Source organism: Kogia breviceps, chromosome 14, assembly GCF_026419965.1.
Source record: "Kogia breviceps isolate mKogBre1 chromosome 14, mKogBre1 haplotype 1, whole genome shotgun sequence".
In the NCBI taxonomy this organism is placed as follows: domain Eukaryota; kingdom Metazoa; phylum Chordata; class Mammalia; order Artiodactyla; family Physeteridae; genus Kogia; species Kogia breviceps.
Genome location: NC_081323.1, coordinates 40,618,451 through 40,645,976, shown reverse-complemented (window position 1 = coordinate 40,645,976; position 27,526 = coordinate 40,618,451). Strand labels below are relative to the sequence as shown.

Genomic DNA, 27,526 nt, shown 5'->3' with positions numbered 1-27,526 from the left:
CTACCGGGCTGTGTTCTGTGGAGCTGGAGTTCCTCCTCCAAACTCATTCATGTTGTTGCCACAGTTCAGTTCCTTGTCACCATAGGACTGAGGCCCTTAGCTCTTACAGGACTTCCCTTTTCATAGACAATACAGGACAGAGCCAACACGTAAGTATCTCTGCTGCTTTGAGTCTCTCACTGCTGGATCTCTTTTGAAAGACTCACCCAGGATATCTCTCTTTCAGTTAAATTTGTCATCTGTTCAGAGACTTCAATGACACCTGCAAGATGCCTTCACATTTGCCATATAAGGTTACATAATCATGAGAGGAATAGTCCATCACATTTGCCATACTCTGTTGGCTAGAAGCAAGCTGCAGGTCCTGACCGCACTAAGCGGGAGGGGATTGCACAGAGGCGTGGATGTCAGGAGCAGGAGTCTTGATGGCCAGCTTGTAATTCGGCTTGCTACAGGTGGGCAAAATGTTGGATTCCTGATGCAGTTGTTTAACTGACTAGCAGTTGTCACTGAAGGTCTCCGTCAGTTCTCTCATCTGCAAAGGGGAGGAATATAATACTCATGACAGTGGTGCTGCCAAGACTGATGAGATAATATGTACAAATTATCTTACAATTCTCGGCACGTGGTTGGTTCTCTGTTGTTAACAGTTAAAAGTATTATTGCTGTTGTTATTATTAATTATATTATTTGACTTTGCCTCTTTTAGTGATAGGAAACTTTTATCTCATTACAGTAATTTTTCAGTTTTATTTTATTGGCTCAAAACTGTCATAGTTACAGTTCATAACACATGAACTAGTGCATTGCTTTTTCTCCATTTCAAATATTAATCTTATTGATATTTCACATCTAACTGTGATATTAAAAGTAAAACCAATTTCCTCTACAAGTTGTCTCTCTCTCTCTTTTTTTTTTTTTTTTTTTTTTTTTTTTTTTTTGTGGTACACGGGCCTCTCACTGCTGTGGCCTCTCCCGTTGCGGAGCACACGCTCCGGACGCGCAGGCTCAGCGGCCATGGCTCACGGGCCCAGCCGCTCTGCGGCATGTGGGATCTTCCCGGACCGGGGCACGAACCCGTGTCCCCTGCATCGGCAGGTGGACTCTCAACCACTGCTCCACCAGGGAAGCCCTACAAGTTGTCTCTTACTTTGTTCTCTTATTTTGTTTTATGAACTATCTCTGGAGTACTAGATTTTCATATCACGTTTTGTTTGTTTCTTTGTTTGCATTCTGTGCTTTTCTTCTAGATGCTTTACCTATCCAATTTTGGCTTTTCTACTGGGGTCTTTTCCCTTTCACTTAGAATGGGAACTATTACAAGAATAAGGATTTATATGTACACAGGACTCCCTGCTTGCTAAGAGGAGATCTCAGTTTAATATCTCAGTTGACTGAACAGCAGCCCACTGAGAAAGGTATTGCTGGCATTGGCATCTCTGTTTGACACATAAGGATTCAAGGCACAGACATCTGTGGTAACTGGCTTAATAATGCATAGGTTACAAATGATAATTCTGAGAGACAACTTAAGTGTTCTGCCTTCTAGTTCTATGAAATTTGCACAATATTAAACCTAGAATTTTTTAAATACAGAAATCCAGATGTATCAACTTTATTTTTTCTCTGCTGCGTTGGTATTGATGACCTGGGCATCTCATGCCCTTGGATGTTTCCTACTCTGAGTCTCCATTGCAGACTGGGAAAAAAAGAGAAAAATCGAGGCTAGGGAACAAAGACAACAAGAGACCAGGTGAAACAGGGTGCAAGGATTTTTTGAGAGGTACACTAAATACATTTTCACTCCCTCAGAAGTGGAATCAAGTTAAGGAACAAAGAGTCTATTTTATCTGCTTCTCTTTAAAATAAAACACTTCATTAACTGACTCTAAAGTTGTTTTATTTAAACATTGGACATCTTAGGGGGTGTTGGCAGTCAATAAAACATATTAATGTCTTCTTCTTTTGGGAAATCGAGGTTGAACAACTTAATGAATATACCACATGGGGAGGTATACACAGCCAGCCATTAATATCTTCCCTGTGTAATGTTTATGACTGTAATCGCTGCTCTGATTATATATTGTGTGAACTTGAAGCACATTATTTTACTGGGTGACAAATGGAATTTGGTGACAATGCGCAGAAATTGGTATTCTGGAAGAGGGTTGAGTTTTAAATTGTATTCTTTCTTGAGTTTTCAGTGCATTTCATGGATCATCTACTTCACAGTGTGTTGGTGGCTCATGGATTGAAACCCTTCTGCTGAATAGTAAACATCAGAGACAATTTCCCTTAGCTCATCTGTCTCAGTTTTCTCATCACTCATTCAAAGTATCAAAAGTAAATCCTTGATTACCGTTAATTCACTTTTGTCCATACTGACCTAGAGAGAAGGCACATCCGTCAACACTGCAGGGCATGTATCAGGGCTCCTAGGAATGTGGTCTCCAAGCTTTGTAGGGGCCATTGTGGGCCTTGGAAATAAAGGGGGTCTGTTAGCCCACAGGCCTTTGTGCACCCCAACACCCTTTCCTTGTTGGATGGGCTTAGAGGCAAGAGAGAACAAATTTTCTCCTTTCACTTTTCTAAATGTCTTTAAGGTTATGAAGTGTAACACAAAAGATATCTAGTGTAGCATTTTCAACAAAAATAAAACAATTTCAATGATTGCTTGAATTTCTGAACAGAGGCATTTATTCTACAGAGTAAAATTTAATGCTAAGGACACATTAGAATAGGAGTTAGTGGCATTTGTCATTCGATAGTTTATGTTTAATAAGTCAAATCTGAGCCTAGGTTATTCACCATTAGGCACACTTTTGCATTCAGTAGGTGTAAAATTTTTATTCGACAATTCCCTATATAAAGAAATGACTGTTTTAGGTTCATCATACAACATAATCTGAGTAGTGTATAGTTTTATCAATCATGTTCAGCTAAAAAGCCTTATAATAACAACCCTATGAATTAGTACATCAGTGCTTTTCAGTATTCTTAGTATGCCCCATGGACCAGTGGCATTAGCATCACCTGAGAGATGCAGATCCTCAGGCCTGTCCCAGTCCCGCTGAACCAGAAGCTCTGATGGATGGTTCTCAGCCAATCTGTTTTAACAGGTATTCTAGGTGACTCCAATGCAGCCTTTGAGAACCACTGATATAGAAAGTATTATCATACTCATTTTATAGATGATACAATTAATGCTAAGTGTGGTCTGATAATTGGCCAAATACATGACTAGTTTTTTTTTTTTTTTTTTTTTTTCGGTATGTGGGCCTCTCACTGTTGTGGCCTCTCCCGTTGCGGAGCACAGGCTCCGGACGCGCAGGCTCAGCGGCCAAGGCTCACGGGCCCAGCCGCTCCGCGGCATGTGGGATCTTCCCGGACCGGGGCACGAACCCTTGTACCCTGCATCGGCAGGCAGACTCTCAACCACTGCGCCACCAGGGAAGCCCATGACTAGTTAATTTTAGAGCCCTTCCTCAAACCCAGGTTTTCCACTTAAAAATCACAGGGCCTCCCTTTCTTAAAGAAAAGAGTAAAGGAATAGTAAATCCTATAAACTGGAAAACAGTAAGTCTTAAATGAATTGAAAAAGGGACCATTTTCCTGCTTTCTCATCATGAAAGTGGGATGTTAAAACTATTAACACAAGAAAATTAACCTAGAAGAGTTTTAATGACATAGGTAACATTTTTGTGGTCCCATGCATTGAGTTCCTCATTTTCTTTTTAGTGGAGGAGTGAATAGGATGCAGTTAAATCCCAGAGGGGTGGCTGTCGTGTGTTAATAGAAGTGGGAGACTATTTTAATCATGGCTTTCTAACCGAATGAGTCTGTGGATAGATTTCCACCTGGGTCTTTCCTATGCCACATTACCCACGCTGAGAGTGCCCTGCGGTGGTTTTCCTGCACGCACAATTTTACACGTGCTCCAGAGTCGCTGTGGTATCAGAATGAAACCCTAGGGCAGCTGGCGCTAACCACCCCCCTGTGACTTGGGAAATGAATGTTTCCTCTTGAGCTGAAAGTAGAAAACAGCGTTCATGATCTGTAATAGAAAAGTCTATAGAATGCTGCCTGCTAAGGTCTATTTCCTTGTGAACTCAATTTGGGCTTTGTGTGTAAAAACAAATAAGTAAAGTTTAAGTCTATTGTTTATTCAACTGGAATTTCCTTGAATAGAAAATGTTATACAATTAGGTAAATGTACCGTGTATTTGCGGGTGATTTTTATTCTGCATATATATAAAACATCATGCCACGTTTATGGAAAAGTGCATCAAACCATCAAACATACATGTCAGTGTTTTATGAATAATTACAAAGAGGATGTGCAGATAACGACTGCTAAGTTCAGAAGTGACCGATAACTCTCCATGCGCTTCTGCTGTGTGACCAGAGTGACTTGTTTTCTGCACAGGACTCCTGACTCTGTGCATTTGTTAACTGCTGTTTTCTCTCCCTGGAACCCTCCCCACCAAACACACAGAATTATAAGGCTGGCAAACTCCTTTTCCTCCTCGTGCGTCAGCTGAAAAGATGCCATAGCCCTTTGTAGTCCATGTCTGCAGTGCACTTTGAAATGTCTCCTTTAGAGTATAATCATTAGCTTGGTGCATGAGCTCCTCTTTGTATTTTGAGATATCATTCCTCAGTACCTAGCCTGTACCTAACACATTGCAGCATTCAATAAGTAATGCTCGACTGAATTAATGACTGGTATTTCCACTTGGATAAAGCGCTCAAGCCAGCATCTCCAAAATGCAGTATCATTTTGCCCAAACTTCCAAGTCCCAGCGAGGAAGCTGGAACCCCTAGAGCTGTAGATGACTCCTGTCTTTCCTTTAGTCAATTCTACCTCCTTATCATCACTCTCATCTTTGTCACTAATAACTCTACCCTCGTTTGGTCTCCTGTTTCTCACAATCTACTCAGTTCTGGTCTTCTAGATTAAGCTTCTTCAAGCCTGGTTCTCTTCCTGTTTCTCTTCTTTCATCAAATGTTTTTGCTGCCATTGCCATGGAGATGAAGAAACCTGGGCCAAATGCTCCACCTCCTCATGTCTGAATGCTTTGTATGCATTTGCCTAAGAGAGGCCTTGAGTCCAGCAGTTGGTACCATTGGTTTCTAACACTCACTAGGTGACCTTGGATATTGTGGATGGTGCATCCTTGGGGGAACCATGGCACCCACTACTCTGTCTTGCAGGATCCTTGCTGGGTCGCTACCTATCACACCCCAGGGTTTGGGAGGGTTTCCACAGAGTCATGCACAATAGAGAATGGGTTAAGGAATTTACTAAAATGGGGGAAAGCAAACTTACAAGGCCAGTGTGAGCAAAAGAAGAGAAGGCGCTGTTTCCTGTCCTCCCTGCAGCCCACGGAGAGGTGTGTGGGGCCAGGTGTTCTACTGGACCTGCTGTGTGGTTTGCACCCCAGTGGAGAGATTCCATCGCATCTTTGACCCGTATTATGCTGCAATCATGAAATCAATCTTAGGCTCAGGAAAATAATCAGATCATTTTGCACCAAACATTTGGAATCAGGGGCAGCTGTTGGAAGGAATTGTCTGGGAACCCGTGGAGCCAGTCCTTGTAGATGTTGGGGCCTATGAGAAATTACAGCCACTCCTGTCCAGATGCAGTTCCTCCCGCTGGGAGATGGGGGTAGATGCCTGAATCCCACTGGTTCCTTCTCTAGGAAACAGGTTGGATGGCTCTGCTTATTGCACCACAGTCTCATCTGGCTGGTGGCAGAGTTCACCGTATGACTCGGTGACGTGTGTGTCCCAAATTTCATGGCTCAGTGCCCTTAGCCGGACTTTCAGGGTTTCCATCCTTTTGCCCAGTTCCCTTTCTGGTCTCATCTACCATGATTTTCATTCATATGTTCTGTGCCCCAGTGATGGAATTCTGAATGTCAGCCATGTGGGTCCCCTCCCCCACTTCCATTGTGCCTTCCCTTGTGGTCTTCCGCACCCTTGGATGCCCCCTTATCCCCCTCTTCTTCCCACTCGCTTCCTATGCATTATTCTCCTGCTCTGAGCACTAAGGGCCATGAAGACCTCAAGGTTCTGCCCGAACCTCTGGTCCTCTCTTGTCTGGATATTTGCTCATGTGGTACACTCCAGCTGGGTGAGCCCCTTCCCTGCCCACTTCTCTTCTCTGTGCTCCACAGACTTTTTTCTGAGCCTCTCAGGGAAAAATGATCTTTTCTCTGTTGACCGCACCCCCCAACCCCAGCAGTTCACTTTAAAGTTGGCATTAGCACGCTCTCCCTTGTCTTATGCATATACTTTACTCCACAGGTCCATCCAGAGAAGCAGCCATATCTTATATGTCTTGTACCCTAGAGTAACTGGCATGTTATAGGTGTTCAATAATATATAATGAATAAATGAAAAGATCAGGGCATAAGGGATGTGTGCAAAAAGCTGGGGTGTAGGTTGGGGAGGAACGTCTGCGTCTTTACCTTGGCCAGGTGAGCTGGGTATCCTGTGAGCTGAGGGGAGCGTCTCCTCCCACTTCCCCGTCCTAATCCCCTACCCCACTCACAAATCCTCACCTACACTCAGAGTGACTCTCAGGATTATTTTTCAACAAGGGAACAGGAAGGCCTGATTCATCATGACTTAGGAATAGCTTGTAGGATAGACATATTTACATTTCAAAATGTGTTATGAGATACATATATATATATATATATATATATATATAAAACTGAAGAATTAGCAGTTAGCTATCTTGTTGTTTCCATTCCAATTTGATTGATAGGCAATGCATGTAAGAGGAAAAATATCCCAACAGCAGAGAAATTTTCAGGCAAGTCTTAAGATAATATTATTTTTTAAAGTGATGTCAATGCTATAAAACAAAGAAAAAAGATCTGTGTGTATGCTTAACAATTTCACATTTTTGCCTTCCAGGAGACGGAGCTGTTAGATCTCAGCCTTGTCAAAGATGCCAGATGTGGGAAACACGCCAAGGCTCCCAAGGTAGGAAGTGGAGTGTAGTACGCACACCAGATGCTGCCTTGATTATTTAGCTGTGTCCTGGTATCAAGTAATTGCCCCAGTTACAAGTTTCTCTGTTGTAGATGTTATAAAACGCAATAAAACAGCCAGTCCTTTCAGAGACCAGTATGCTCTAAACACTACCATTTTTGTTAAAAGATGGAAACAACGAGCAAATATAGAGGCAGTTGGACATGGGGCTTGCTTTATGCTCTCGAATCTTACTTTTGTTTTGGAAAAAAAAAAATGCCAAAGTTACTGGGTAATTTTAAATATTCAAAACGTGCTTAAAAGTATTTGAAAAATTCCTCCAGCCTCGTAAGCATACGTGAACTAACCTTTTAGACAGATAAACAAGACCCTTTAGCTCAAATGCTTTGCAGTTGGAATCATTCCATCCATGAAGCCAGAGAGTGTCAAATCTTTCTGCAAATGTTCCCAGTGAACACCCGCAGACTTTGGGATCAGTTATGTGGAATGTCAACTAGCTTGGCTTTGAAAAACTTACTGAAGAAATATCTAAAGCAGTGTTTGCAGTTTATTTAGTTTTGGAAGATGGTTTAAAAATGTTGAATATGGGACTTCCCTGGCTGTCCAGTGGTTAAGACTCTGTGCTTCCACTGCAGGGGGCATGGGTTCATTCCCCGGTCGGGGAACTAAGATCCTGCATGCCATGCGGTGCGGCCAAAAAGAATTATTGAATAAAACATACATATATTTTTAAAATTAGGTTATCTGGTAGGGTACAGTAGCAAGATGTGTTGACTTGCCATCAAAGTGGGAAACTACTCTTTATTTAAATCTTAGTACTTTAAAGACTTCTTTTGTAGCACAGAGAGAATATTGGCAAATAGGGAAGTACAGGTGCCATTCAGGGACTCTTGCCTCCTTCCATAATTGATATAAAACTAGAGATTTTCTATTTGAGTATCTACCTGCAACTTTTGTTTTATTCCTTAAAAAGTCAAAACAATTTCTTTGACATCAAAAATTAGCTGTTGCTGTGGAGATGCAGGAAGGGAAAAAGTCGCCTACAATGATTGTTCTTCAGATACCTAACAGTGCAGTAGTTGCTGGCAAATTTTGTCATAGAGCAAACAGGCAAGAACTGCTTTTATTGCTGAAGGGGTTAAGATGATCTACAGGAAAATGTGGAAAATGAAAAGAGAGAGAAATCAGAATTATTTTCACGAAGGTTTCTATAAGTGTTTCATGTGAAAACGGCCCATTATTTACATTCATTTCTCAGTAATGCAATGATATTTCAATGGTTTGGTCTTTCGGTTTTGTATCAAGCTTATCATCATTAATGCTTTGTTGATGATTCAAAATTGTTCAATTTTCAGGGTAAAAAACAAATTTCTTTCTTCTTCTCTCAACATTTCAGCCAGGTTTCATGTAAGCCTGTTATTGATAGTTCTGAGAACTATATTGATAACAGTTATAAAGTTTGTCTTTCAACGCAAGTTTATTGGCCTAACTTGAAGTTTCATTGTCAATATTGGTTAAAGACAGTTGCCTACCCTCTTTCAGACCCCCTTTGTTTCTGCGCTTAGGGAATTCAAGTCAATTCTTCTGACACGTGGAGACTTTCTTTCAGGCTTGACTCTTTTACTGCAGCCCACAGCCTGCTTATCAGTTAAGTGTTTCATTTATGTACGTGTTTCGATAAATGTCTGTTGAATGATGAGAAATGAACAGAACTAGGGTGTGTACTCTGCTCAGTTGCTAAACCACTATTAGATTCTAAAAGGCTTCTATTGAGGACAGATTTCAACACTCAGAATGCTCTGGCTTTTACTGTTTTTTCCACTAAGATTTGCTTTCTCTGTGGTTTATCCATGTTCTTGGCTTTTTTTCACTTCCTATTCCCTGCTGGGGTTCAAGCACCTCAATCTATTTTAATATTTTCAAAGCCAGGTTCTGTCACATGTTACCTGTGTGAAATTCCTGAGACTTCTTCCTCACTGGCTAAATAGTGATAATACTAATACTAATGCTACTAATAATAAATGACTGCTTCATATCATTGCTGTAAGGATTAAATAAAATAATTCATTGGCAAAATTTAGCAGAGAAGTTCTCAAATTTAAGAGCTTGTAGAATTACCTGGAGAGCTTTAAAAAAAAGGCTGATCCTTGTTGTCTACTTCCAGATATGCTACAAGAATCTGATTAAATGTGCAGTGTGGCATCAGTGTTTTGAAAAGTAAATTTGCCACAAAATTTGAACACTGCTGCCTGAACTCATCACCACTATATAGTAAACACCCATTAAGTAGTAGCCACTGTTGTTGGTATTATCATCATTATTTTTGTATTTATTATTATTAAAATTACAATTCAGATTTGCAGGAAGTCAGATTCATTTCACTCAACTTGGAAAAGTTGATGTTATAAAGAGAGATTGGAGCAGGGGCTTGACTGAAAGGGGCTTGGTGGATGGACAGGAAAGAAAGAAGTAGGTATTAATACCAGTTCTAAAATCTTTAAGTTGCAAAAGAAAACCTTGGCTTGAACTGGATAAATAAAAAGATAATTTATTTAAAAATGATTGGAATGTATTGAACAATTCAGTGGAATTTCTGGGTTTAGATGAAGTCGCATTCAGCTGCTGAAAAAAATGTCACCAAAGAATAGGTGCCTCTTTCTCTCACCAAACTGGCTTCCAAGGTGCTGGAAGGGATTCCCTTTCCATCCTCAGGGTCCCCATGGTGGCCACCTCTGCACACCATCCCTGGCAGCTCCCAGCTTCCCATGTGGCAGCAGTTCTATGTGGCAGGGACCAAAAGAGAAGCTAGTTTCCTCCAGAGTATTCCAAAATGATTGCAGCATAGCCACCTCATAGAAGGGGACATATGGACCGGAGGAGGAAAACTAAATAAGAGGGGACCATTGTGTTGGCTACAACAGAAGCAGCAGGACAATTGCAAAGTGTAAAGACACCAACCAGTATGGAGTGAGAAAAGCTTGGGAACTTTGGACAAGAAGTCAATGTAATATGAAGACAGATTGAGTGGAAGACTTTCTGCGGGGGCTTATAGATCAGAGAGGAAGACAGAACATGTGTGGAACAGATACTATTTATCAAAATACCCAGGCACCCTGCAAATATTTATCTGTGTATTCATTTTATTTTTGTTTTTCACAGCATCTCATTATATAAAAATTCACAATCTAGTTGAAGATGAACTGTTTTCTATGCCTGCTGTGATTTGAAATAACATTTATAGGACGTGAAAAAGCTTCTACATGTTGCCCCATTAATGAATTTTAAATGTAGACTCCCAACACAATGCATGCGATTCCAGATCTGCTTTTCTGTACCCAGCTTTTGTTCAAGTTATCAGTTTTGAAATTTCTCACTGGAGAGGAATTGGGAGATTTTTATCCAAAAGGAAAAATCACACTAAAAAAATCGTATCCTTTGAAATCTAAAATGTATTTATGTTTCTTTTCTTGCTCTCTCCTTTGTCTCCCCTTCCACCTTCCCTACCTTGCTGCCCACCCTCCCGCCCGCAGGTTTATGAAGCACATGTAAAGAGAAACGTTCTGTGTTATATACATCTTGTCTATGCCATATACACATGCTCTCTGGATCTTCATTTCAAAAGGATCTTTGCTTTTTAAAGGAGTGTTTATCACTGTGGTTTCTGATCTGTTAGTGGCATAGCATTAATAAAACGAATTAGGCCTCACTAGAATGAAAAATATCAGTGTCTTGTGCAGAGCAGGTTTTCTGATACTTTTTTGTGTGTATGTGAGTGTATGTTCTAGAACACAAGAAGTGTATTTTTTTCTATAGGCTATCCCAGAAAGTTTTCAGCAGCATTTCTGAATGCATTTCTGATAAAGAGAGTTTTTTTATCTTTAGGATTCTTAGGAATTATTTCATCCTTAGGAATGTTGAAAAGTAAATGGGACTAGGAAAGCGGAGATGTGGTTTTGGGTGCCCACTCTGACATTAACGAGCTTAAGTTGTTCTTTCTATCTGGGCCTCTACTTCCTCGTCTATGAAATGGGTGTCGGGGGAGCACAGGGTTTTAGGTGTGTAAGTCTTGTTAAGTATTGATTCCAACTTTTAAGGGCAGTTGATCAAGCCAAGGCACTCCATGTTACAGATTATAAAACTGATGTCCAGCAGGTTTACATCACCTAAAACTTCTTACTTTGGTCATAGCAAATCAGGTGAACTTAAGACAAAAAGTCCGGTAACATTTGAACCAAGATAAGGTCTTATGCAAACAAAAAGAAAAGAAAAGAAAAGAAGAAGGACATGTCAAATTTTTCACGTGTCTTCTTGAAAGCAGTTCTAGGATTGCTTTGGATTCCTGAGGGAGTAATACCACAGTTACAGAGGCGCTCCCAGGTTTTAGTCCATGAAAACAATGTGCTGCCTGTATTCAAGTCTCCATATGCATGCAGCAGTATCACTGAAAAATATGTCTATGGTCGTACTTTCAAACTGTATTTTGTGCAAAGAAAACTGCTTCTTTTGCTTAACTGACAATTACCTAGTTCCTCCTATCAGTAAAAGGCAGTGTATTTCAAGTGTGTGATATTAATTTGAACACAGATACCTTGTATATATCCAGGGCACAATTAAATTCTAGGTGGTAGAGGTACTCCCTACTTTTCGAAAGTTCACTTTACACCGCTTCGTTTTTTTCGAAAGACCTACATTAGTATGTGTTTTAGCTAAATGAAAGAAATCTGAAGAGGATTTTCACTTTTACAAAACATGGTGAAAAGCAGAAAAATAGCATTCAGCTTTTGTTTGCGGCGGAGGAGCGCTTATAGAGGCAAGCCCTGAGCGGGGCACTGCCAAGATCCTTCCCTGGGAACTGCACTCAGCATCTCAGCATCAAGCCACCCCAGCTTTGTGCTGTGTCTATGAGCATCTGTGCTTTATCTCAGTTTATTTTGTGCCTCCCTTAGCAAGATGTGTCCTAAGGTAATTGCTTCTTCACTTTATGCCATTTCAGCTTGTGAAAACTTTCACAGGGATGCTCTACTTTTCAATAATGGGGGAAATCTGTATGTATCACCACAATCACATAAGGTAGATTAAACTAAATTTTAAAAGCTGATCAGGTTTTGGTTTCCTAATCCTTATATAAAAATGATGACTTTTCAATGTCATTATTGCTTTGACAAATGGACATTGAGTACCTGTTTCTGCCAGGCACTGTTCTGGGCACTAGGAAAACAACAATGAACAAAAAAGACAAATAAGTCTTTTCTCATATAACATTCCTTTTCAGAGTAGGGAAGAGGTGATAGTGGTAAACTGGCTTTCAAAAAAAAGAGAAAGAAAGAAAAAGAAAGGAAGGAAGGGAGTGAGGGAGAAGGAGGGAGGGAAGGAGGGAAGGAAGGAAGGAAGGAAGGAAGGAAGGAAGGGAGATGGAGGGAAGAAGGGAAGGAGGGAAGGAAATCCCTGATTTGTTGTGTTTCCTGGTATCCTTTGGGTGAATATTCCGAACCTGATGGGTTTCAAACCACACTCTGACATCACTGAGAGTTGGAAAGCAGTGTACACCACAGCCTTCAGCCCTGTGAGCAGGCCCTCCAGCACCCCTCTGGGTGAGGGAAACATATAACTGATAAGTCCCACAGAGACAAATGAAGCAAGGACAGGAGACCATAGACCATGAGTGATAAAGAGGCTTCTTGTTTTACTGAGCCCTAGTGAGTAAGCTCTCTTGATAAGATGAGATCATATAAGCAGAGACATGAATTAAGAGAAGGAGAAGCATTCCAGGCAGAGAGGGCACAGCAAGAGCAAAGGCACTGAGGTAGGAACAAGCTTGGCATATTTCAAAACCAAATGTGAGGCCAGTGTGGCTACAGTGGAGTGCAGCAAAGAAAGGTGAAAGTCAGAGAGGTGGCCGAGGACCACATTATTTTGGGCTTCATAGGCCCTGCTAATGATTTTGGCTTTTCCTTTGAGAGACATGGGAAAGGATCTGAATGTTCTGAGCAGAGGAGAGACAAAGATCTGACCTAGCTTTTAAAAGCATCACTGGCCACAGGCTTGAGAGGACAAAGAAAAAAGCAGGGAGACCAACTAAATGGCTGTAGCAAATATCCTGGACAGAGTTGATGATGATTTTTAACAAAAAGGTGTAGAAAAACACCAAAATTTGAATATGTTTTAAAGGCAGAACCACAGGATTTGTCAATGCATTGGATGGGAAGTACGGGGAAAAGAAAGGATTCAAGAACAACTCTGAGTGCTTTGACCTGGGAAAGTGGGAGAATTGAGTTGCCATATCCTGAAATGGGAAGGAAGAAGCACATTTAAACAGAAAAATTCAGCTTGGTTTTTAGATATTTAAAGTTTGAGATGCCAATTAGACTTCTATCTGATATCATATTTGGATCTACAAATCTGGAGGTCAGGGGAAATTGGCCATGGAGTTATAAATAACTTTGATTCTTTAAAGCTCAAAGCCAAGGGAGGTCTCCTAAGGAACGTAGGCGTCCAAGAAAGTTCTGATATCTAAACCCTGTGACCTCCAGCATTTAGACTTTGAAGAGATGAGGAGGAACCAAGAAAAGAGACTGAGACTGGTATATTTCCCCCAAAGAATGGAAAGCAGGAACCTTAAAGATGCTTGTATACCCGTGTTCATAGTAACATTACTTACAATGACCAAAGGTGAAAAAACCCAAATGTCAATCAGTAGATGAATGGATATACAAAATGTGCTAGATACATACAATGGAATATTATTCAGCCTTAAAAATGAATGAAATTTTAACACAGGCTACAACATGGATAAACCTAGGAGAAAGTATGCTAAGTGAAATAAGCCAGACACAAAAATGACAAACATTATGTGATTCCACTTATATGAGGCAGCTAGAGTAGTCAAATCCATAGAGCAGAAAGGAGAATGGCTGTTTCCAGGGGCTGGGGGTAGGGAGTAGGGGGAGTTACTGTTTACTGGGGGCAGAGTTTCAGTTTGAGACGATGAAAGGCTCTGCGGATAAATGGTGGTAATATTGCGCAACAACCTAAATTTACTTAAGGTCACTAAACTGCATCACTTGACAACCATTAAAATGATAAATTTTATGGTATATATATTTTGCCACAATAAAAAAAAAAAAAGAGAGAGACTGAGAAGGAACAGCCAGAGGAGGGAGGAGAATCAGAAGAGAGCATATCTTGGGCACCTAAAAAAGTATTTCAAGAAGGAGGGAGTTGTCATTTGGGTAAAATTGTGGAATTTCCTTCTAGTCCTTTTATTTATTTATTTTTTGCTTTTACATACTTGTAACTTTATTGAGATACCATTTTATATATGCTTTAAATGTTTTCTCTATATCAATAGCATCAAATAGGTTATTTATTTAAGGGCTGTCAAATCTTCAATAGCTCATCATAGAATCTGGATGCCAATATGTAAATCTCATAATGAGCTGTTGTTTGGATGTTATAGAACAGTGGTTTTAATGAATCATCCATGAGTCCTGGAGTTGTGCTTTATTTACTGTCCCCCTTTGCTGATATAAGCCATTTCCCTGACTTTGAACAGATTTCACCATTGTGTGAAGCCGCAGTCATAAGATTTGGTGTAGATATTTGAGGTTTACTAAAGAAGAAGAAAACCCATTATACAACAAGATAAACGTTTCTCTCTCTTTCCACTCAGTTGCTGAGGAGATTTACCTTCAGCCCATAATCTTGGTTCCAACTGTTTCTTAATTTACCTGACATGGTGCAGTAGCTGATTTGGGGGTGTGGGGTGTTCATTTCTGGGGGTCATTTTCTTTATATAAATGTTTATTTACATCTTTACAAAATGGAGAAAATTAAGGCTAAAAATCCACAGAATTATCAATGTGTGTTTAATGGTTTCGACAACTATTCACATTTATCTCCAGATGTAAATTATATGGCATAGTTCCTTTTTCATGTTCATTAAATTCCATAGATGTCAGTGGTTTCCTTGGAAACAAAAACCTTTATATAACTAGTTGGAGATTTGGTAGCAGAAATATCAGGATGCTGAGGGGGTAAGGAATGGTTCCCTTAGTAGATCTTTGCATTTAAAACTCTTCTGTCTTTTTCACCTGCCCCTCAACCTCATGGCTGTTCAATAGTGAACAAGAGAAGATTTTTAAAGCTACCATTAAAGTATAGAATATCTTCTCTAACGGTTAAAAACTTTTAACTTTTTTATAAGCAATCACAGCTAAGCTAAGTCTTGTCTGGGATGTTGATATAAATTCCCAAATTTGAGAAGGCGTTGGATTGTCTCCTATCAACAATTAAATTTGAGCATTTGAGTGACGCCGCCATTACTCAGTATATATATATATATATATATATATATATATATATATATATATATATGTGTGTGTGTGTGTGTGTGTGTGTGTGTGTGTGTGTGTGTGTCCATCTGTAAAATATGGTGAACTAAGCATGTGTATGGCTGAATAAAGATTCCATTTTGCTTTTAATAATAGCAAGCATCTGTCTTAGTATCTACTGCCACAGAGTTCAAAAGGCCCCTGAAGAGTTGTGGAAGGGGAAGGGGGAGGCCACAGTTCTGGCAAAGGTTAACAGTAGGTGAAAGACATGGCAGCTAAGAGCATTCTCACGATGGCCAGAGTGGACCCCTTGTTGAAGACAGGATTAGTTCCATGAGTTAACTAAACCCCAGGTCTTTTCAGAAGGTTCTGACTCATTCTATCACTGCTTCTATCTGGTGTGATTTCAATCTAAATCCAATCTGTTTTACATACAATGGTACAGAGGTGCATTTTGGAAACATTTCTCAATTTTAATTCTTTTGAATGAAATAATACGCCACCTTGTGGATATACTTGATATTAATTTCTTAAGTTAATTCAAAATAGTGAACTGCTCTCTAAGCCAGGGTTTTCAAACTTTGGTTCTAATATAGAGATATGAGAGGCGCCGGAGGAGTTTTAAAAATCTCGATGTCCAGGCCACATCCATATCAATTAAATCAAAATGTCTGATGTGGGGCTTAAGCATCGCTTTTTTCTTTAAATCTCCCCAGCGATTCCTGCGTTTAACCAAGTCTGAGAACCATTGCTCTCAGTAAAAAGAGTGTCAGCTTAAATGGATGTTTCTCTTTTTAAAATAAGGACTTTATGCAGTAAGGCATTGAGAACTTTCCTGCAATATTCTCTTGTCAAAAGGACTAATTTTCAGGCTAGTCTTCCTTCAACTTGCCCAGCTATACTTAATATAATAAGTGTGTCATAGTACTTGTATGAGAGTTTTCCAGCTGCCATAACAAAGTACCAAAGACAGGGTGACTTAAACAACAGAAATTTATATTCTCATCATTCTGGAGGTTTGAAGTCTGAGATCAGGTGTTGGCAGGCTTGGTTTCTTCTGAAGCCTCTCTCCTTGGCTTGTAGATGTCTGTCTTTTCCCTTTGACTTCAAATGGTCCTCCCTCTATACTTATCTGTGTCCTGGTTTTCTCTTCTTATAAGGACCCCAGTCATATTGGACTAGGGTCCACCCTAATTACCTCATTTTAACATAATTAACTCTTTAAAGACTTTATCCTCAAGTATAATCACACTCTTGCAGGGGTGGCTAGGGATTCAACATATGAATATGGGTGGAGGCAGCACAATTCAGCCCATAACAGTATTTTTTCACTACATTACAAAGGATTATTTCACAATAGATCTAATATAAATAAGTAGATTTTTTTTCTTTATAATCAATAGTCAAAGTGGATATAAATGTGTAGCTGGAATCATTTCAGAAATAGATATTATTTATTGCTTTTACAGAGGGCCTTTATTGAAGCTTATGTTGTTTTTGTTTCATCAGCACATTCACACCCATTCTTCTATACCCCAGACCCCCAATAAGTGTCTTTGCACATCTAAGTGCCTAATAGAGTATAGTCATGCGTGCAAGCTTTTGGGTCAGATGGCCAAGCCTCAAAGCCAATTACTAGCTATATAACCCAGGAGGTTATTCCATATCTCTGAGATTTAGTTGCCCCATTTGAATTATGGAAATAATCTCTATGTTTATCTTACCTGGTTACTATAAGGACTCAGTGTAATAATGCATGTAAAGCCCTTAACACAACTCTCATGTCCATTGTATGTATTAAATATATTTTAGCTATCATCCTTAATGACTTTTAGTAAGAAAATAAAAAGTATAACTGATGCTCATGTGAGGTACTGTAGTAAGCAAAAGCCAATTAGAGTTGCATAATTTACCTATTTACAGTAGAACTCAAGTACTGCTATGGGTTACTCCACATGAGAGTCTTATACTTTTGTAGCTTTACTTAAACCTACCTGTGAAAATCTATTTTTATATATTAACTGTAGAAAACTCAAAACACATTTATTTTTGCAGCCAAACCATTGTCCACAGTGAACTATCACAGCAACCCACTGTACTAAGATTTACAGTTCTTATTCAGAAAACTGCCGAGATTTGCCAAGAGTTAAATAGATTTTCCCAACAATCAGAATAATTTTAGAGCAATTTACTTTCAGTTAAGAACAGTTAAGAACATGTTGGTATATTTTTCTGCACAATGAAACCATTGAAGTAAAATTGGAAACACTGCTTGGAAATGGAAGACAAAACTTAGGGTCAGAGAGACCCAAATTCAAATCTCAGTGCACGTAGTAACTGAGGGATCCCAAGAAGGTTTCTTAGCTTCTCTGTGGGAATAATACCCATTAGATAGGGTTGTCTGGTAAGTTGGAATATAGTTGGTAACAAGACATGCATCCTCATATCGGACACACTTTAGGAGCTCACTCCTTGTGACTTAACTGCCTACCTGCCTTGGGTTCAATGTTGGTTTATTCTTCTTAGCACTCAGTGAGTCTGATGGGTAATTAAGCATATATATTACTTGAACTACCTTCTTGTTGGAGATTAGGTTCTAAAGTATTTTTCATGTAATTTGACACGTGTCCAACAGGGAAAAAAACTGGAATGTGATTTGACTCATGATATAAGAGAAGAAAAAGTTGGGGGAGTAAAAGGAATGTTTATGACTACCATGGAGTCATTGTGAGAATTAAATGATGCATATACCCGAAAGGGCTTTGCCAGCCACAGTGTGCTATATAGTAATATTAATTTGTGAGCAGCTTGGTAGAATGGAAGGAATTTAAGGATTTGTACTAGGTCTTACTGTATAGCACAGAGAACTATATTCAATACCCTATGATAAACCACAATGGAAAAGAATATGAAAAAAGAATGTATATATATGTATAACTAAATCACTTTGCTATTCAGCAGAAATTAACACAACATTGTAAATCAACTATACTTCAATTAAAAATAAATAAAAATAAAAAAGAATATGTACTAGAAATTCATGTTTCTCATCCTTCAATGGAAAATGGCTGAAAATTCCTAAATTCCTTCTATTTACCACAAAAGCATAAAATCCCATATTGCGGGCTTGGAATGTGACACCTAACACACAGTAAGGTATTTTCATGGATGAAAGAATACTTTCACCGTAGTTTTTCTCATTCCTTGATGTGAATGAACACAATTAACATTCTTAGCTGTGTAAAATGTGAAATTTAAAGTGCCTGAAGAAATAGCCTTGATTTTATGTAAAGAATGACATTTAAAAGACAAAATAATGTAGTGAAATATTTGCTACTTGATAGATCTTTGTTAAGGGCAGAAATAAAGTTTTCTAAGCCTACTGAACTTAACATCCATAGAGATTTATAGGACATGGAATAGCCTAACTAAGCAGAATATGTGTTGTTTGCCTGTGAAACAGGATCATTGGTTCTAACAGGTCAGAAAATTCACATTTCAGTCTCACACACCAACACATTTTCTCCATGCCATCCAGATGTTTCTTGATATTGTAATTTGTATTCGAGCTTTACTGATTTCAGGAAAGACCAGTGGAGCTGGAAGAAGAGCTTGTTGGTCACTATTGGCTGTGAATGAATGTAATGTGAAGATGATTAGCCTTATTTTCTCTTAGGGACAGAGAAAACTTTAAAAAATAATAATTAACTCAGTATTTCTCTAAGTGAGTTCCTTGGAATACTAACAGTTGTTACGAGATAGAAATGTCAGATAAGTTTTGTAGATGTTGTTTCTTTACTACAGGACTTCTCAGAGCCTATAATGTGTTTGACGTGGATCGGGGCCATTTTCCTTTTCTTTTGGACAACAGGCCCCTTTGTCAAGCATATCTCATAGGACTACTGTTCTGCTGAATTAGCTTTGGTGAATGTTTCTATAGTCAGTTCTTACGAAGTTAATCATACTCTATATTGGGACTGGAACACCAGTTTAAGAGTGGTGCTTGTTCCTACAATAATGCAGATACCTAATAAGAGATGTTTAAAAACCAAATTCTTGAGTGATCTAAACCATATTTTTACCTTTCTTTAGGTAAAAATCCCTTGATGATATACAGTTGAATTTTATCTTGTATTATATCATGTATTGTTTTTAATTTTAAACTTTATTAGCATTATCCCACTCCTTTTTTTTTTTTAACATAGACCTTGGCTTATGACAGAAGGTCATCAGCATTGTCAATACCTCATTTAAAACACAAGAGTTTAATTTATTTCCACAGTATCTGGGATGTAGTTTGGCATTTAGGCCAGCTTAATGCATGGTGCAATGCTAGGGTGGGATTCCAGGTCTACTGATAATTCTGGAGATCAGTTTCCTACAGCTTTACATCTTATCATTTGTTTAAAACGGATACCAACTTAGATTTTTTGAAAGATTTGAAGTCAAGATAAAGCTTGAATTGAGGTTAAAGTAAAAGTAAGTAAGGGTTGGGCTTCCCTGGTGGCACAGTGGTTAAGAATCCGCCTGCCAATGCAGGGGACACAGGTTCGAGCTCTGGTCCGGGAAGATCCTACATGCCTCAGAGCAACTAAGCTCGTGCGCCACAACTACTGAGCCTGCGTGCCACAACTACTGAAGCCTGTGTGCTAGAGCCCGTGCTCCACAACAAGAGAAGCCACTGCAATGAGAAGCCTGCACACTGCAACAAAGAGTAGCCCCCGCTCGCGGAGCTGTTGCACACAGCAACGAAGACCCAACGCAGCCAAAAAAAAAAGTAAGTAAGAGTTACTTGGGGAGCAATAATTTTTAAAACCATTGCTTCTTCCTGGTTCCCTTATGGATGTGTGTGTGTGTGTGTGTGTGTGTGTGTGTGTGTGTGTGTGTAGTTGGGGGCAGGGGGAGGCAGTGCTGATTCTCTGATCACACGAATTGACCTTAATGCTCTGAAAATGAGGCTTTAACTCTGTAACCTCGTGTTAAAGGGACAGCAGTCATTCAGAGCCCCAACCAGTGTTATCTTTGTGGCCACAGTCGGTCATCAGTTTCTTCATATCTTGATTTCCTTATTCATAAAATGAAGTTCATAATACTATTTCTCAGGGTTGTTGTGAGGATTAAAGGCCATAATATATGTTTCATAGTCAGGGCTCTGTAACCGTAGCTATCGTTATCCCAAAAACTAAAGGTCATTGGCACATACGTTTAATAGACTTGAACTCAGGGTCATTATTTGACAAATTAGACTCTTTTTTGATCAGCTGTAGTTTCAATTTTTTCCTTTAGATACTTACATTTGCCATGTATATTATGCAGTCTTTTCACTTTCTGGCAGTTTTCAATTTTAATCATATCTTGAACAACACTTAAAAAACAACTTTGTTCATTATTCATATTTCAAATATTTAAATTTTATTTTATTTTATTTTATTTTATTATTTTTTTTTTCTTTTGCAGTATGCAGGCCTCTCACTGTTGTGGCCTCTCCCTTTGCGTTGCACAGGCTCCGGACGCGCAGGCTCAGCGGCCATGGCTCACGGGCCCAGCCGCTCCGCGGCATGTGGGATCCTCCCAGACTGGGGCACGAATCCATGTCCCCTGCATTGGCAGGCGGACTCTCAACCACTGCGCCACCAGGGAAGCCCCAAACATTTAAATTTTAAATTGAACATTTCTTTACAAGAAGTTTTCAGGATTTGTAATATCTGGTCAAAAATTGCCAACCATAACTTTTCCTTTTACAAATATTAATTAACAATTAAATTTTATTTTTTTTAGTTGAAATTAAGTATGTCCTTTTGTATCTGTGCATGAATTACATTTGCTTTCATCCTTAGAGTACCTTAGTGTGAATTTAATAAAGAAGTTTCATGGGTTGGGACATACACAAAGATCTGAGAAATTAACTATTGACTTGATTATTTTTGCCATAGGTAAAACTCATAGGTAAACCCCTACTGTCTAAAATAGGAATTAATGAGTGAGATTTATTTTTTTTTGTTGGGTACTCTGAAAACATGCTTCTATATTAACCAAGTTCCACCCATGCAGTTTTATTTAAAGATTAAATAATTTAGAAGGCATTGTCTACATATTTTTACTTACAAATATGGATACCAGATGAAAATCTAAATAAAATTATGATCTCATGTTAGTTTTGTCTCACACATATGCTTAAGTATGTCGAATAGCTGAAAACTGAAAATCAACTTCTTCGTTTACACATTTTTAAAGTCAATAATGCTTTCAAATAAATTATCAATGTACAATATTGAAAAAGAGAAGATCTTAGAACATCATAAATTAAAAGATGACTGAGTGAGGTATTTCATGAGTTAATGGTTGATAGAAATTTTGGGAAGTGTGTTAAAGAATAAATTGTGTCACTAATAGCAAACTAGACTGGATATCTAATTTTGTGGCTACCTGCTCAAAATTTCATGGTTCCTGTTGATAGTTCTTAGTCAAATAATTTATTTGAAGGATACTGTAGAACATTTGAAATACTGTAGAGGTATGACTAGAGCCCTTAATTTTTTCCATGAAAAAAAAAGTAAATTATTATTCCAGTGCAAAAATTACAAAAAGTCATATAGATTGATTCTCTGCTCTGTAAATATTTTCACCAGATACTTAAGTTTGCTACTTTACCCTAAATTCTTTAAGTAAATTCTTACAAATGTTCTAAGAACCAAGAAATTCATCAAGCTTCTTTTAATCACATTTTAAAACGTTATGCTTTTTTTTTTTTTTTTTTTTGTGGTACGCGGGCCTCTCACTGTTGTGGCCTCTCCCATTGCAGAGCGCAGGCTCCGGACGTGCAGGCTCAGCGGCCATGGCTCACGGGCCCAGCCGCTCTGCGGCATGTGGGATCTTCCCGGACCGGGGCACGAACCCGTGTCCCCTGCATCGGCAGGCGGATTCTCAACCACTGCGCCACCAGGGAAGCCCCTAAAACGTTATGCTTTTTAATTTACCAATATTCATGCCCAATTCAAGATTATGAATTGAGAAACTGTAAAGTTACCAGAGAAAAATAATATACTGTGCTGAACGAGACCTTGCCTTTGTAAGTTGAGCTAGTTTCTCTGGCAACAAGATGTTACATGATAAATCATGTATCAAAAACCATATAGTTTTGGAGGCAGTGAGGAGCAGGAAATTCAGGGCTGTCATCTGACTTCTGTTGATGGTATCTTTGCCACAATAAATAAGGTGTGGCCTCGTTAACTCAAGGGCAGAAATTCAGGCTGTGGTGAATCCAAGTCCATTCACAATATTTCCTTTAATCATAACAAAACATATTGCTTTTTTTTTTTTTTTTTTTTTGCGTTACACGGGCCTCTCACTGTTGTGGCCTCTCCCGTTGTGGAGCACAGGCTCCGGACGCGCAGGCTCAGCGGTCATGGCTTACGGGCCCAGCCGCTCCGTGGCTTGTGGGATCTTCTCAGACAGGGGCACGGACCCATATCCCCTGCATCGGCAGGCTGACTCTCAACCATTGAGCCACCAGGGAAGCCCAAAACATATTGCTTTAATCGCATTTGTTGGTATTAGTAGCATGTGGCAAAAATTTCATGCACTATTAATTCTTTTTTTTTTTTTTCATGCACTATTAATTCTAACTCTACATTGGAACACTAGAATTATGCTGCCTTGGCTCTAAATAAATCCTCTTGGCTCTGACTGAGAAGAGAAAACAAATTATTTTAGGGACCAGTCCTGAATTATTGCCTTAATACAGGCTCAGTCACCAATAAAAGGAGCTTGCATAGAGAATAGTTTAAGAACAAGTTGGAGGGTCTTCCCGGGTGGCGCACAGTGGTTAAGAATCCGCCTGCGAATGCAGGGGACACGGGTTGGAGCCCGAATCTGGGAAGATCCCACATGCCGCGGAGCAACTAAGCCCATGTGCCACAACTCCTGAAGCCCACGGGCCTACAGCCCGTGCTCCACAACAAGAGAAGCCCCGGCATAGAGAAGCCCATGCACCGCCCTCGCTATCTGCAACTAGAGAAAAGCCCACGTGCAGCAACACAGACCCAACGCAGCGAAAAAAATAAAATAAATAAATTTTAAAAAAATTACACACACACAAAAAAGAACAAGTTGGAGAAAGTGATGGAAAGGGATTCTGTCCTCAATTTTGGCAACATTGAAGCTATTACAAAAAATTCCTTTGAAAAAATTCTTAAGTTGCCTTAAAGCTTGAATAATTCCAAATACGCAAAAGAAAATCCCCGTTATGTGTTTGTTTTCCAGAAGATCACATTGTGTTCATCTATGCATTTGCATACATGACATAGTAAAGTTCTTTTATTTAACATAACAGCAGCTTAAGTACAGCCATGGTGCTAAATACTTTTTTCATATTTATCACTTCTATGGCTGAATAATAATCCATTGAAATCATGTGAATATTTACCATCAGTTTACTATTGAATAGTTACACAATTTCCATTTTATTTTTATTACAAGTAACTTTGACGCAAACATCTGTCATTTTGCATTTTTCTTCTCTGTTGTTATTTCCTGAAATTGTAGTCCTAGCAATGGAATTACTTGTTCAAATGCATTTGATTTAACCCATTATCATAGGATTCTTCCTCATTTTCTCTCCTTAGGGCACCCTGTGGGGTGGCCATGCACTCCCTGGTGTACAGCCAAGGAGGGAACTCCATATTGGTCCTGGAGATCTTTTTCATTCTTTTATATGGCAGTATATTATTCCACTGCGTGGTGTACTGTAGTTAATTCAAACAGCCTTATGTAGGTGGACATTTAGGTTGTTTCCAGTATTTTACTGTGCGTATGAGGCTGCAATTTAAAACAAAACAAAACAAAACAGAAAACAGCTCTATGTATGTCTTGTCATACACATGCAGAGGTTCAGTTTCAGGGTAAATTCCTAAGATTGGTTATTTTGCTAACTTTTCCTTCATAGGAGTTTTGCTTTGTTTCGTTTTGTTTTTATCATTTTCGATTACCCCTGCAATGTATAAGATGATCTTTGCCCCCTCACCCCCAGCCTTAACACAAAGTATACTGTCAAGTTTTAGATTTTTGTCAGTTTGGTAAGAAATGCTATCAATATAGTTTTAACTTGCATTTCTCTTACTATGCTTGAAATTAAGCATCTTTTCATGTGTTTAAGAGCCACATGTATTTTTACTATGAATTTCTGTTCATATATTTTGCATTTTTCTACCTGGTCCTTTCGCCTCTTATTTTTTTTTACAGCTCTTTAGGAGAATTATCTCTTTATCTATCATAGAGCTGCAAAAATGTTTTCCTGGTTTGTCTTTTGACTTTTGAATTTGCCTATGGTGCTTTTTGCCATGCAAGTTTTTGTTTGTATTTTTATATAGTCAACTTGTTAATTATTGCTTTTGGATTTTGAGTCACAGAAAGTCTCTTTCCATATCTAGTTTATGAAGAAATTCACCCATAGTTTTTTCCTAGTATGGTTTCATGTTTTTACATTTCAATCTTGAATCATCTAGAAGTTTTTTATGTTGTATGTTGTGAGGTATGGATCCAATTTTATCTTTTTCTAACTGATATCCTTTTATTACAACACTATTTTTTTAAGATCATCTTTTGTCCTAATCTGGTGTTGAGGTGTTTCAATATAATTTAAAAATCGAATTGTATCTTTCTTCAACTTGCTATACACTTGTGCCTAGACCATTTATTATAAAGTGGATTTTTGGCACAATTTATGTAGCAGTCTAACTTTTGTCCTAGTGAGTTGAAATACTACTCTTTTCATAGATAGTATTTCCACATGCGACTAAGCCTATTTCTGGACTATATTCTATTTCACTGTTCAGTCAGACTATTAATATATACTGTAGTACTTTAAATTCAGATTCTACAAGGGAAAGGTGGATTCTTAGTCCAGAATAACAACAACAAATAGGAAGTTATAATTTTTTATCAACCCATATGTCTACTGAATTTTGCTTTCAATACTATTCTCTCCTTTACTCTTAACCCCTCATGGAAAAATTGCTTTTCTCTAAGGCAAGTTTTGTTTGTTTCATATATTTTATGTAGCTGTGGCATGCCTTTGCTAATTTAAAAAAATATATATTTTTTAAATTTTATTTTTAAAAATCCTTAGAAAACAAAAAACAAAATCATTATCAGTTAAGCAATTGATATTGATATCTTGTAAATTTAACCACGAGGTCCAGGAAATAAAAACAAGAGAACATGTGTGCTTATTCTATCTGTCTTACCAATCTGACTTTTAGAAATCTATGCCATCGTTGAGTTGTCTGTTCTATAATTTCTGAGCACATTTTACATAAAAATAACTCCTGTGCATTATTCATGTTGACAGGCCCTTTAAATAGCCATATAAAACGTGGGAGCAGATTAATGCTGCATCTGCCCTGTGCTTTTTAAGTCTATCAATTTTATGGGATAGAAATCTTGCATAATGTCAGAAGTTTTTTTACATTCTCCATTACGTGTGGTGGCATAGGGGAGTACCCGAGCTGCATTATGTGGGTGAAAATGTCACATTTTCTGACTGGATTTTTATCTAAGGAAGGTGAGAGCTGTCAGTTTCACTTCCTAACTGTTAGAACGATGTTCCAGGTTGACTAAGTTTTCTTTTAAAAGAATGTCAGGAATAGCAAGTGTCTGTGACCTGTCTATTTGAGTCAGAATTTTTCTTGACAGTGATTACCATTGTTACTGTTTATAACGTTTGAGATGTGAAAATTCAAATGATATTAGCCATTTGGGTAGCAGTGGAATTGGTCTAGTTTAATGTACTTCAATTGTTTTTATTTTTGGAAAAAAAATAATTCATGCATCTACTAAAAAGGTAAATTCCAACAGTGTTAAAGGTTATATTAAAAAGTATACACTCTGGGCTTCCCTGGTGGCGCAGTGGTTGAGAGTCCTCCTCCCGATGCAGGGACCACAGGTTCGTGCCCCCACCCAGGAAGATCCCACATGCCGCAGAGCGGCTGGGCCCGTGAGCCATGGCTGCTGAGCCTGCGCATCCGGAGCGTGTGCTCCGCAACGGGAGAGGCCACAACAGTGAGAGGCCCGCGTACCGCAAAAAAAACACAAAAGTATACGTTCTACCCTCGTTTCTTCTGTTCCCTTCCCAGAAACAACAATTCACAGTTTTTTCCTTTTTTTATTTCCCAGGAAATCTATGCATTTACCAGCCCAATTAAAAAAATTAAATTCTATATAAATGATGGCATACTATCAAATGTTATTTAAATGCAACAATGTCTCAGAAATTAAACCATATTATTACACATATATCTACTTCATTCTTTTTTTAGAAGCTATATTTTATTTTATAGGTGCATCAACATTTATTTATTGAGTCATCTTTTAATAGGTATTTTGTTATTTCCACTTTTTTGCTGCTCCAAAAATACTTCAATATAGATTTATTAAATACATTTTGGGACGTAATATGGGTACATTTGAATTTCCTACAACTGAAATTCCTGCATCCACATGCATTTTAAATTTTGAAATATGTCACCATATTGCTCTACAAAGAAATTGGATCTATTTACGCTTCCATCAATAGCATTCAAAATTACCTATTTGTTCACATTCTTACCAACATAGTGTTTCATTAATCTTTTTTTGAGTTTTGTAAGTATGGTAGATGAAACATCAGTAGCTCTTTATTATTTAAAGTTGTATTTCTCGGGCTTCCCTGGTGGCGCAGTGGTTGAGAATCCGCCTGCCGATGCAGGAGACACGGGTTCGTGCCCTGGTCCGGGAAGATCCCACGTGCCGCGGAGCGACTAAGCCCGTGAGCCATGGCCGCTGGGCCTGTGCGTCCGGAGCCTGCGCTCCGCAACGGGAGAGGCCACAACAGTGAGAGGCCCGCATACCGCAAAAAAAAAAAAAAAAAAAAAAAAAAAAAAAAAAAGTTGTATTTCTCCCATTAGAACCTTTTTCTCCTGTGCAATATATTTGTATTGTTTCATATAAACTTTGCCCATTTTCCAATGTATTGTTGTACTTATTGCTTTATAAGATATTTTGATATATTAAGAGCTGTCTGTCATGTGTTATCTCCAACTTTTTAATTTGACTTTGTGGAATTTTTGCTTTCCAGATTATTTTGGTCATCAGATTTATTAATCCTTTTCTTTATGAGTTTTCAATTTGGAGTGCTACTTATAAAAGTTATC

The 27,526-nt window shown here is 38.6% G+C and overlaps 1 protein-coding gene across 3 annotated transcripts in view; it reads left to right on the top strand.

The window, feature by feature from the left end:
- PLCB1 (phospholipase C beta 1) overlaps positions 1 to 27,526 on the top strand; it is a 694,965-nt gene that overhangs the window by 225,196 nt on the left and 442,243 nt on the right. For all 3 annotated transcript variants that reach the window (XM_059039231.2, XM_059039234.2, XM_059039236.2), the window contains exon 3: positions 6,931 to 6,999. In XM_059039231.2, coding sequence (XP_058895214.1) covers positions 6,931 to 6,999 — 69 coding nt within the window. The remainder of the gene's footprint in view (positions 1 to 6,930; positions 7,000 to 27,526) is intronic.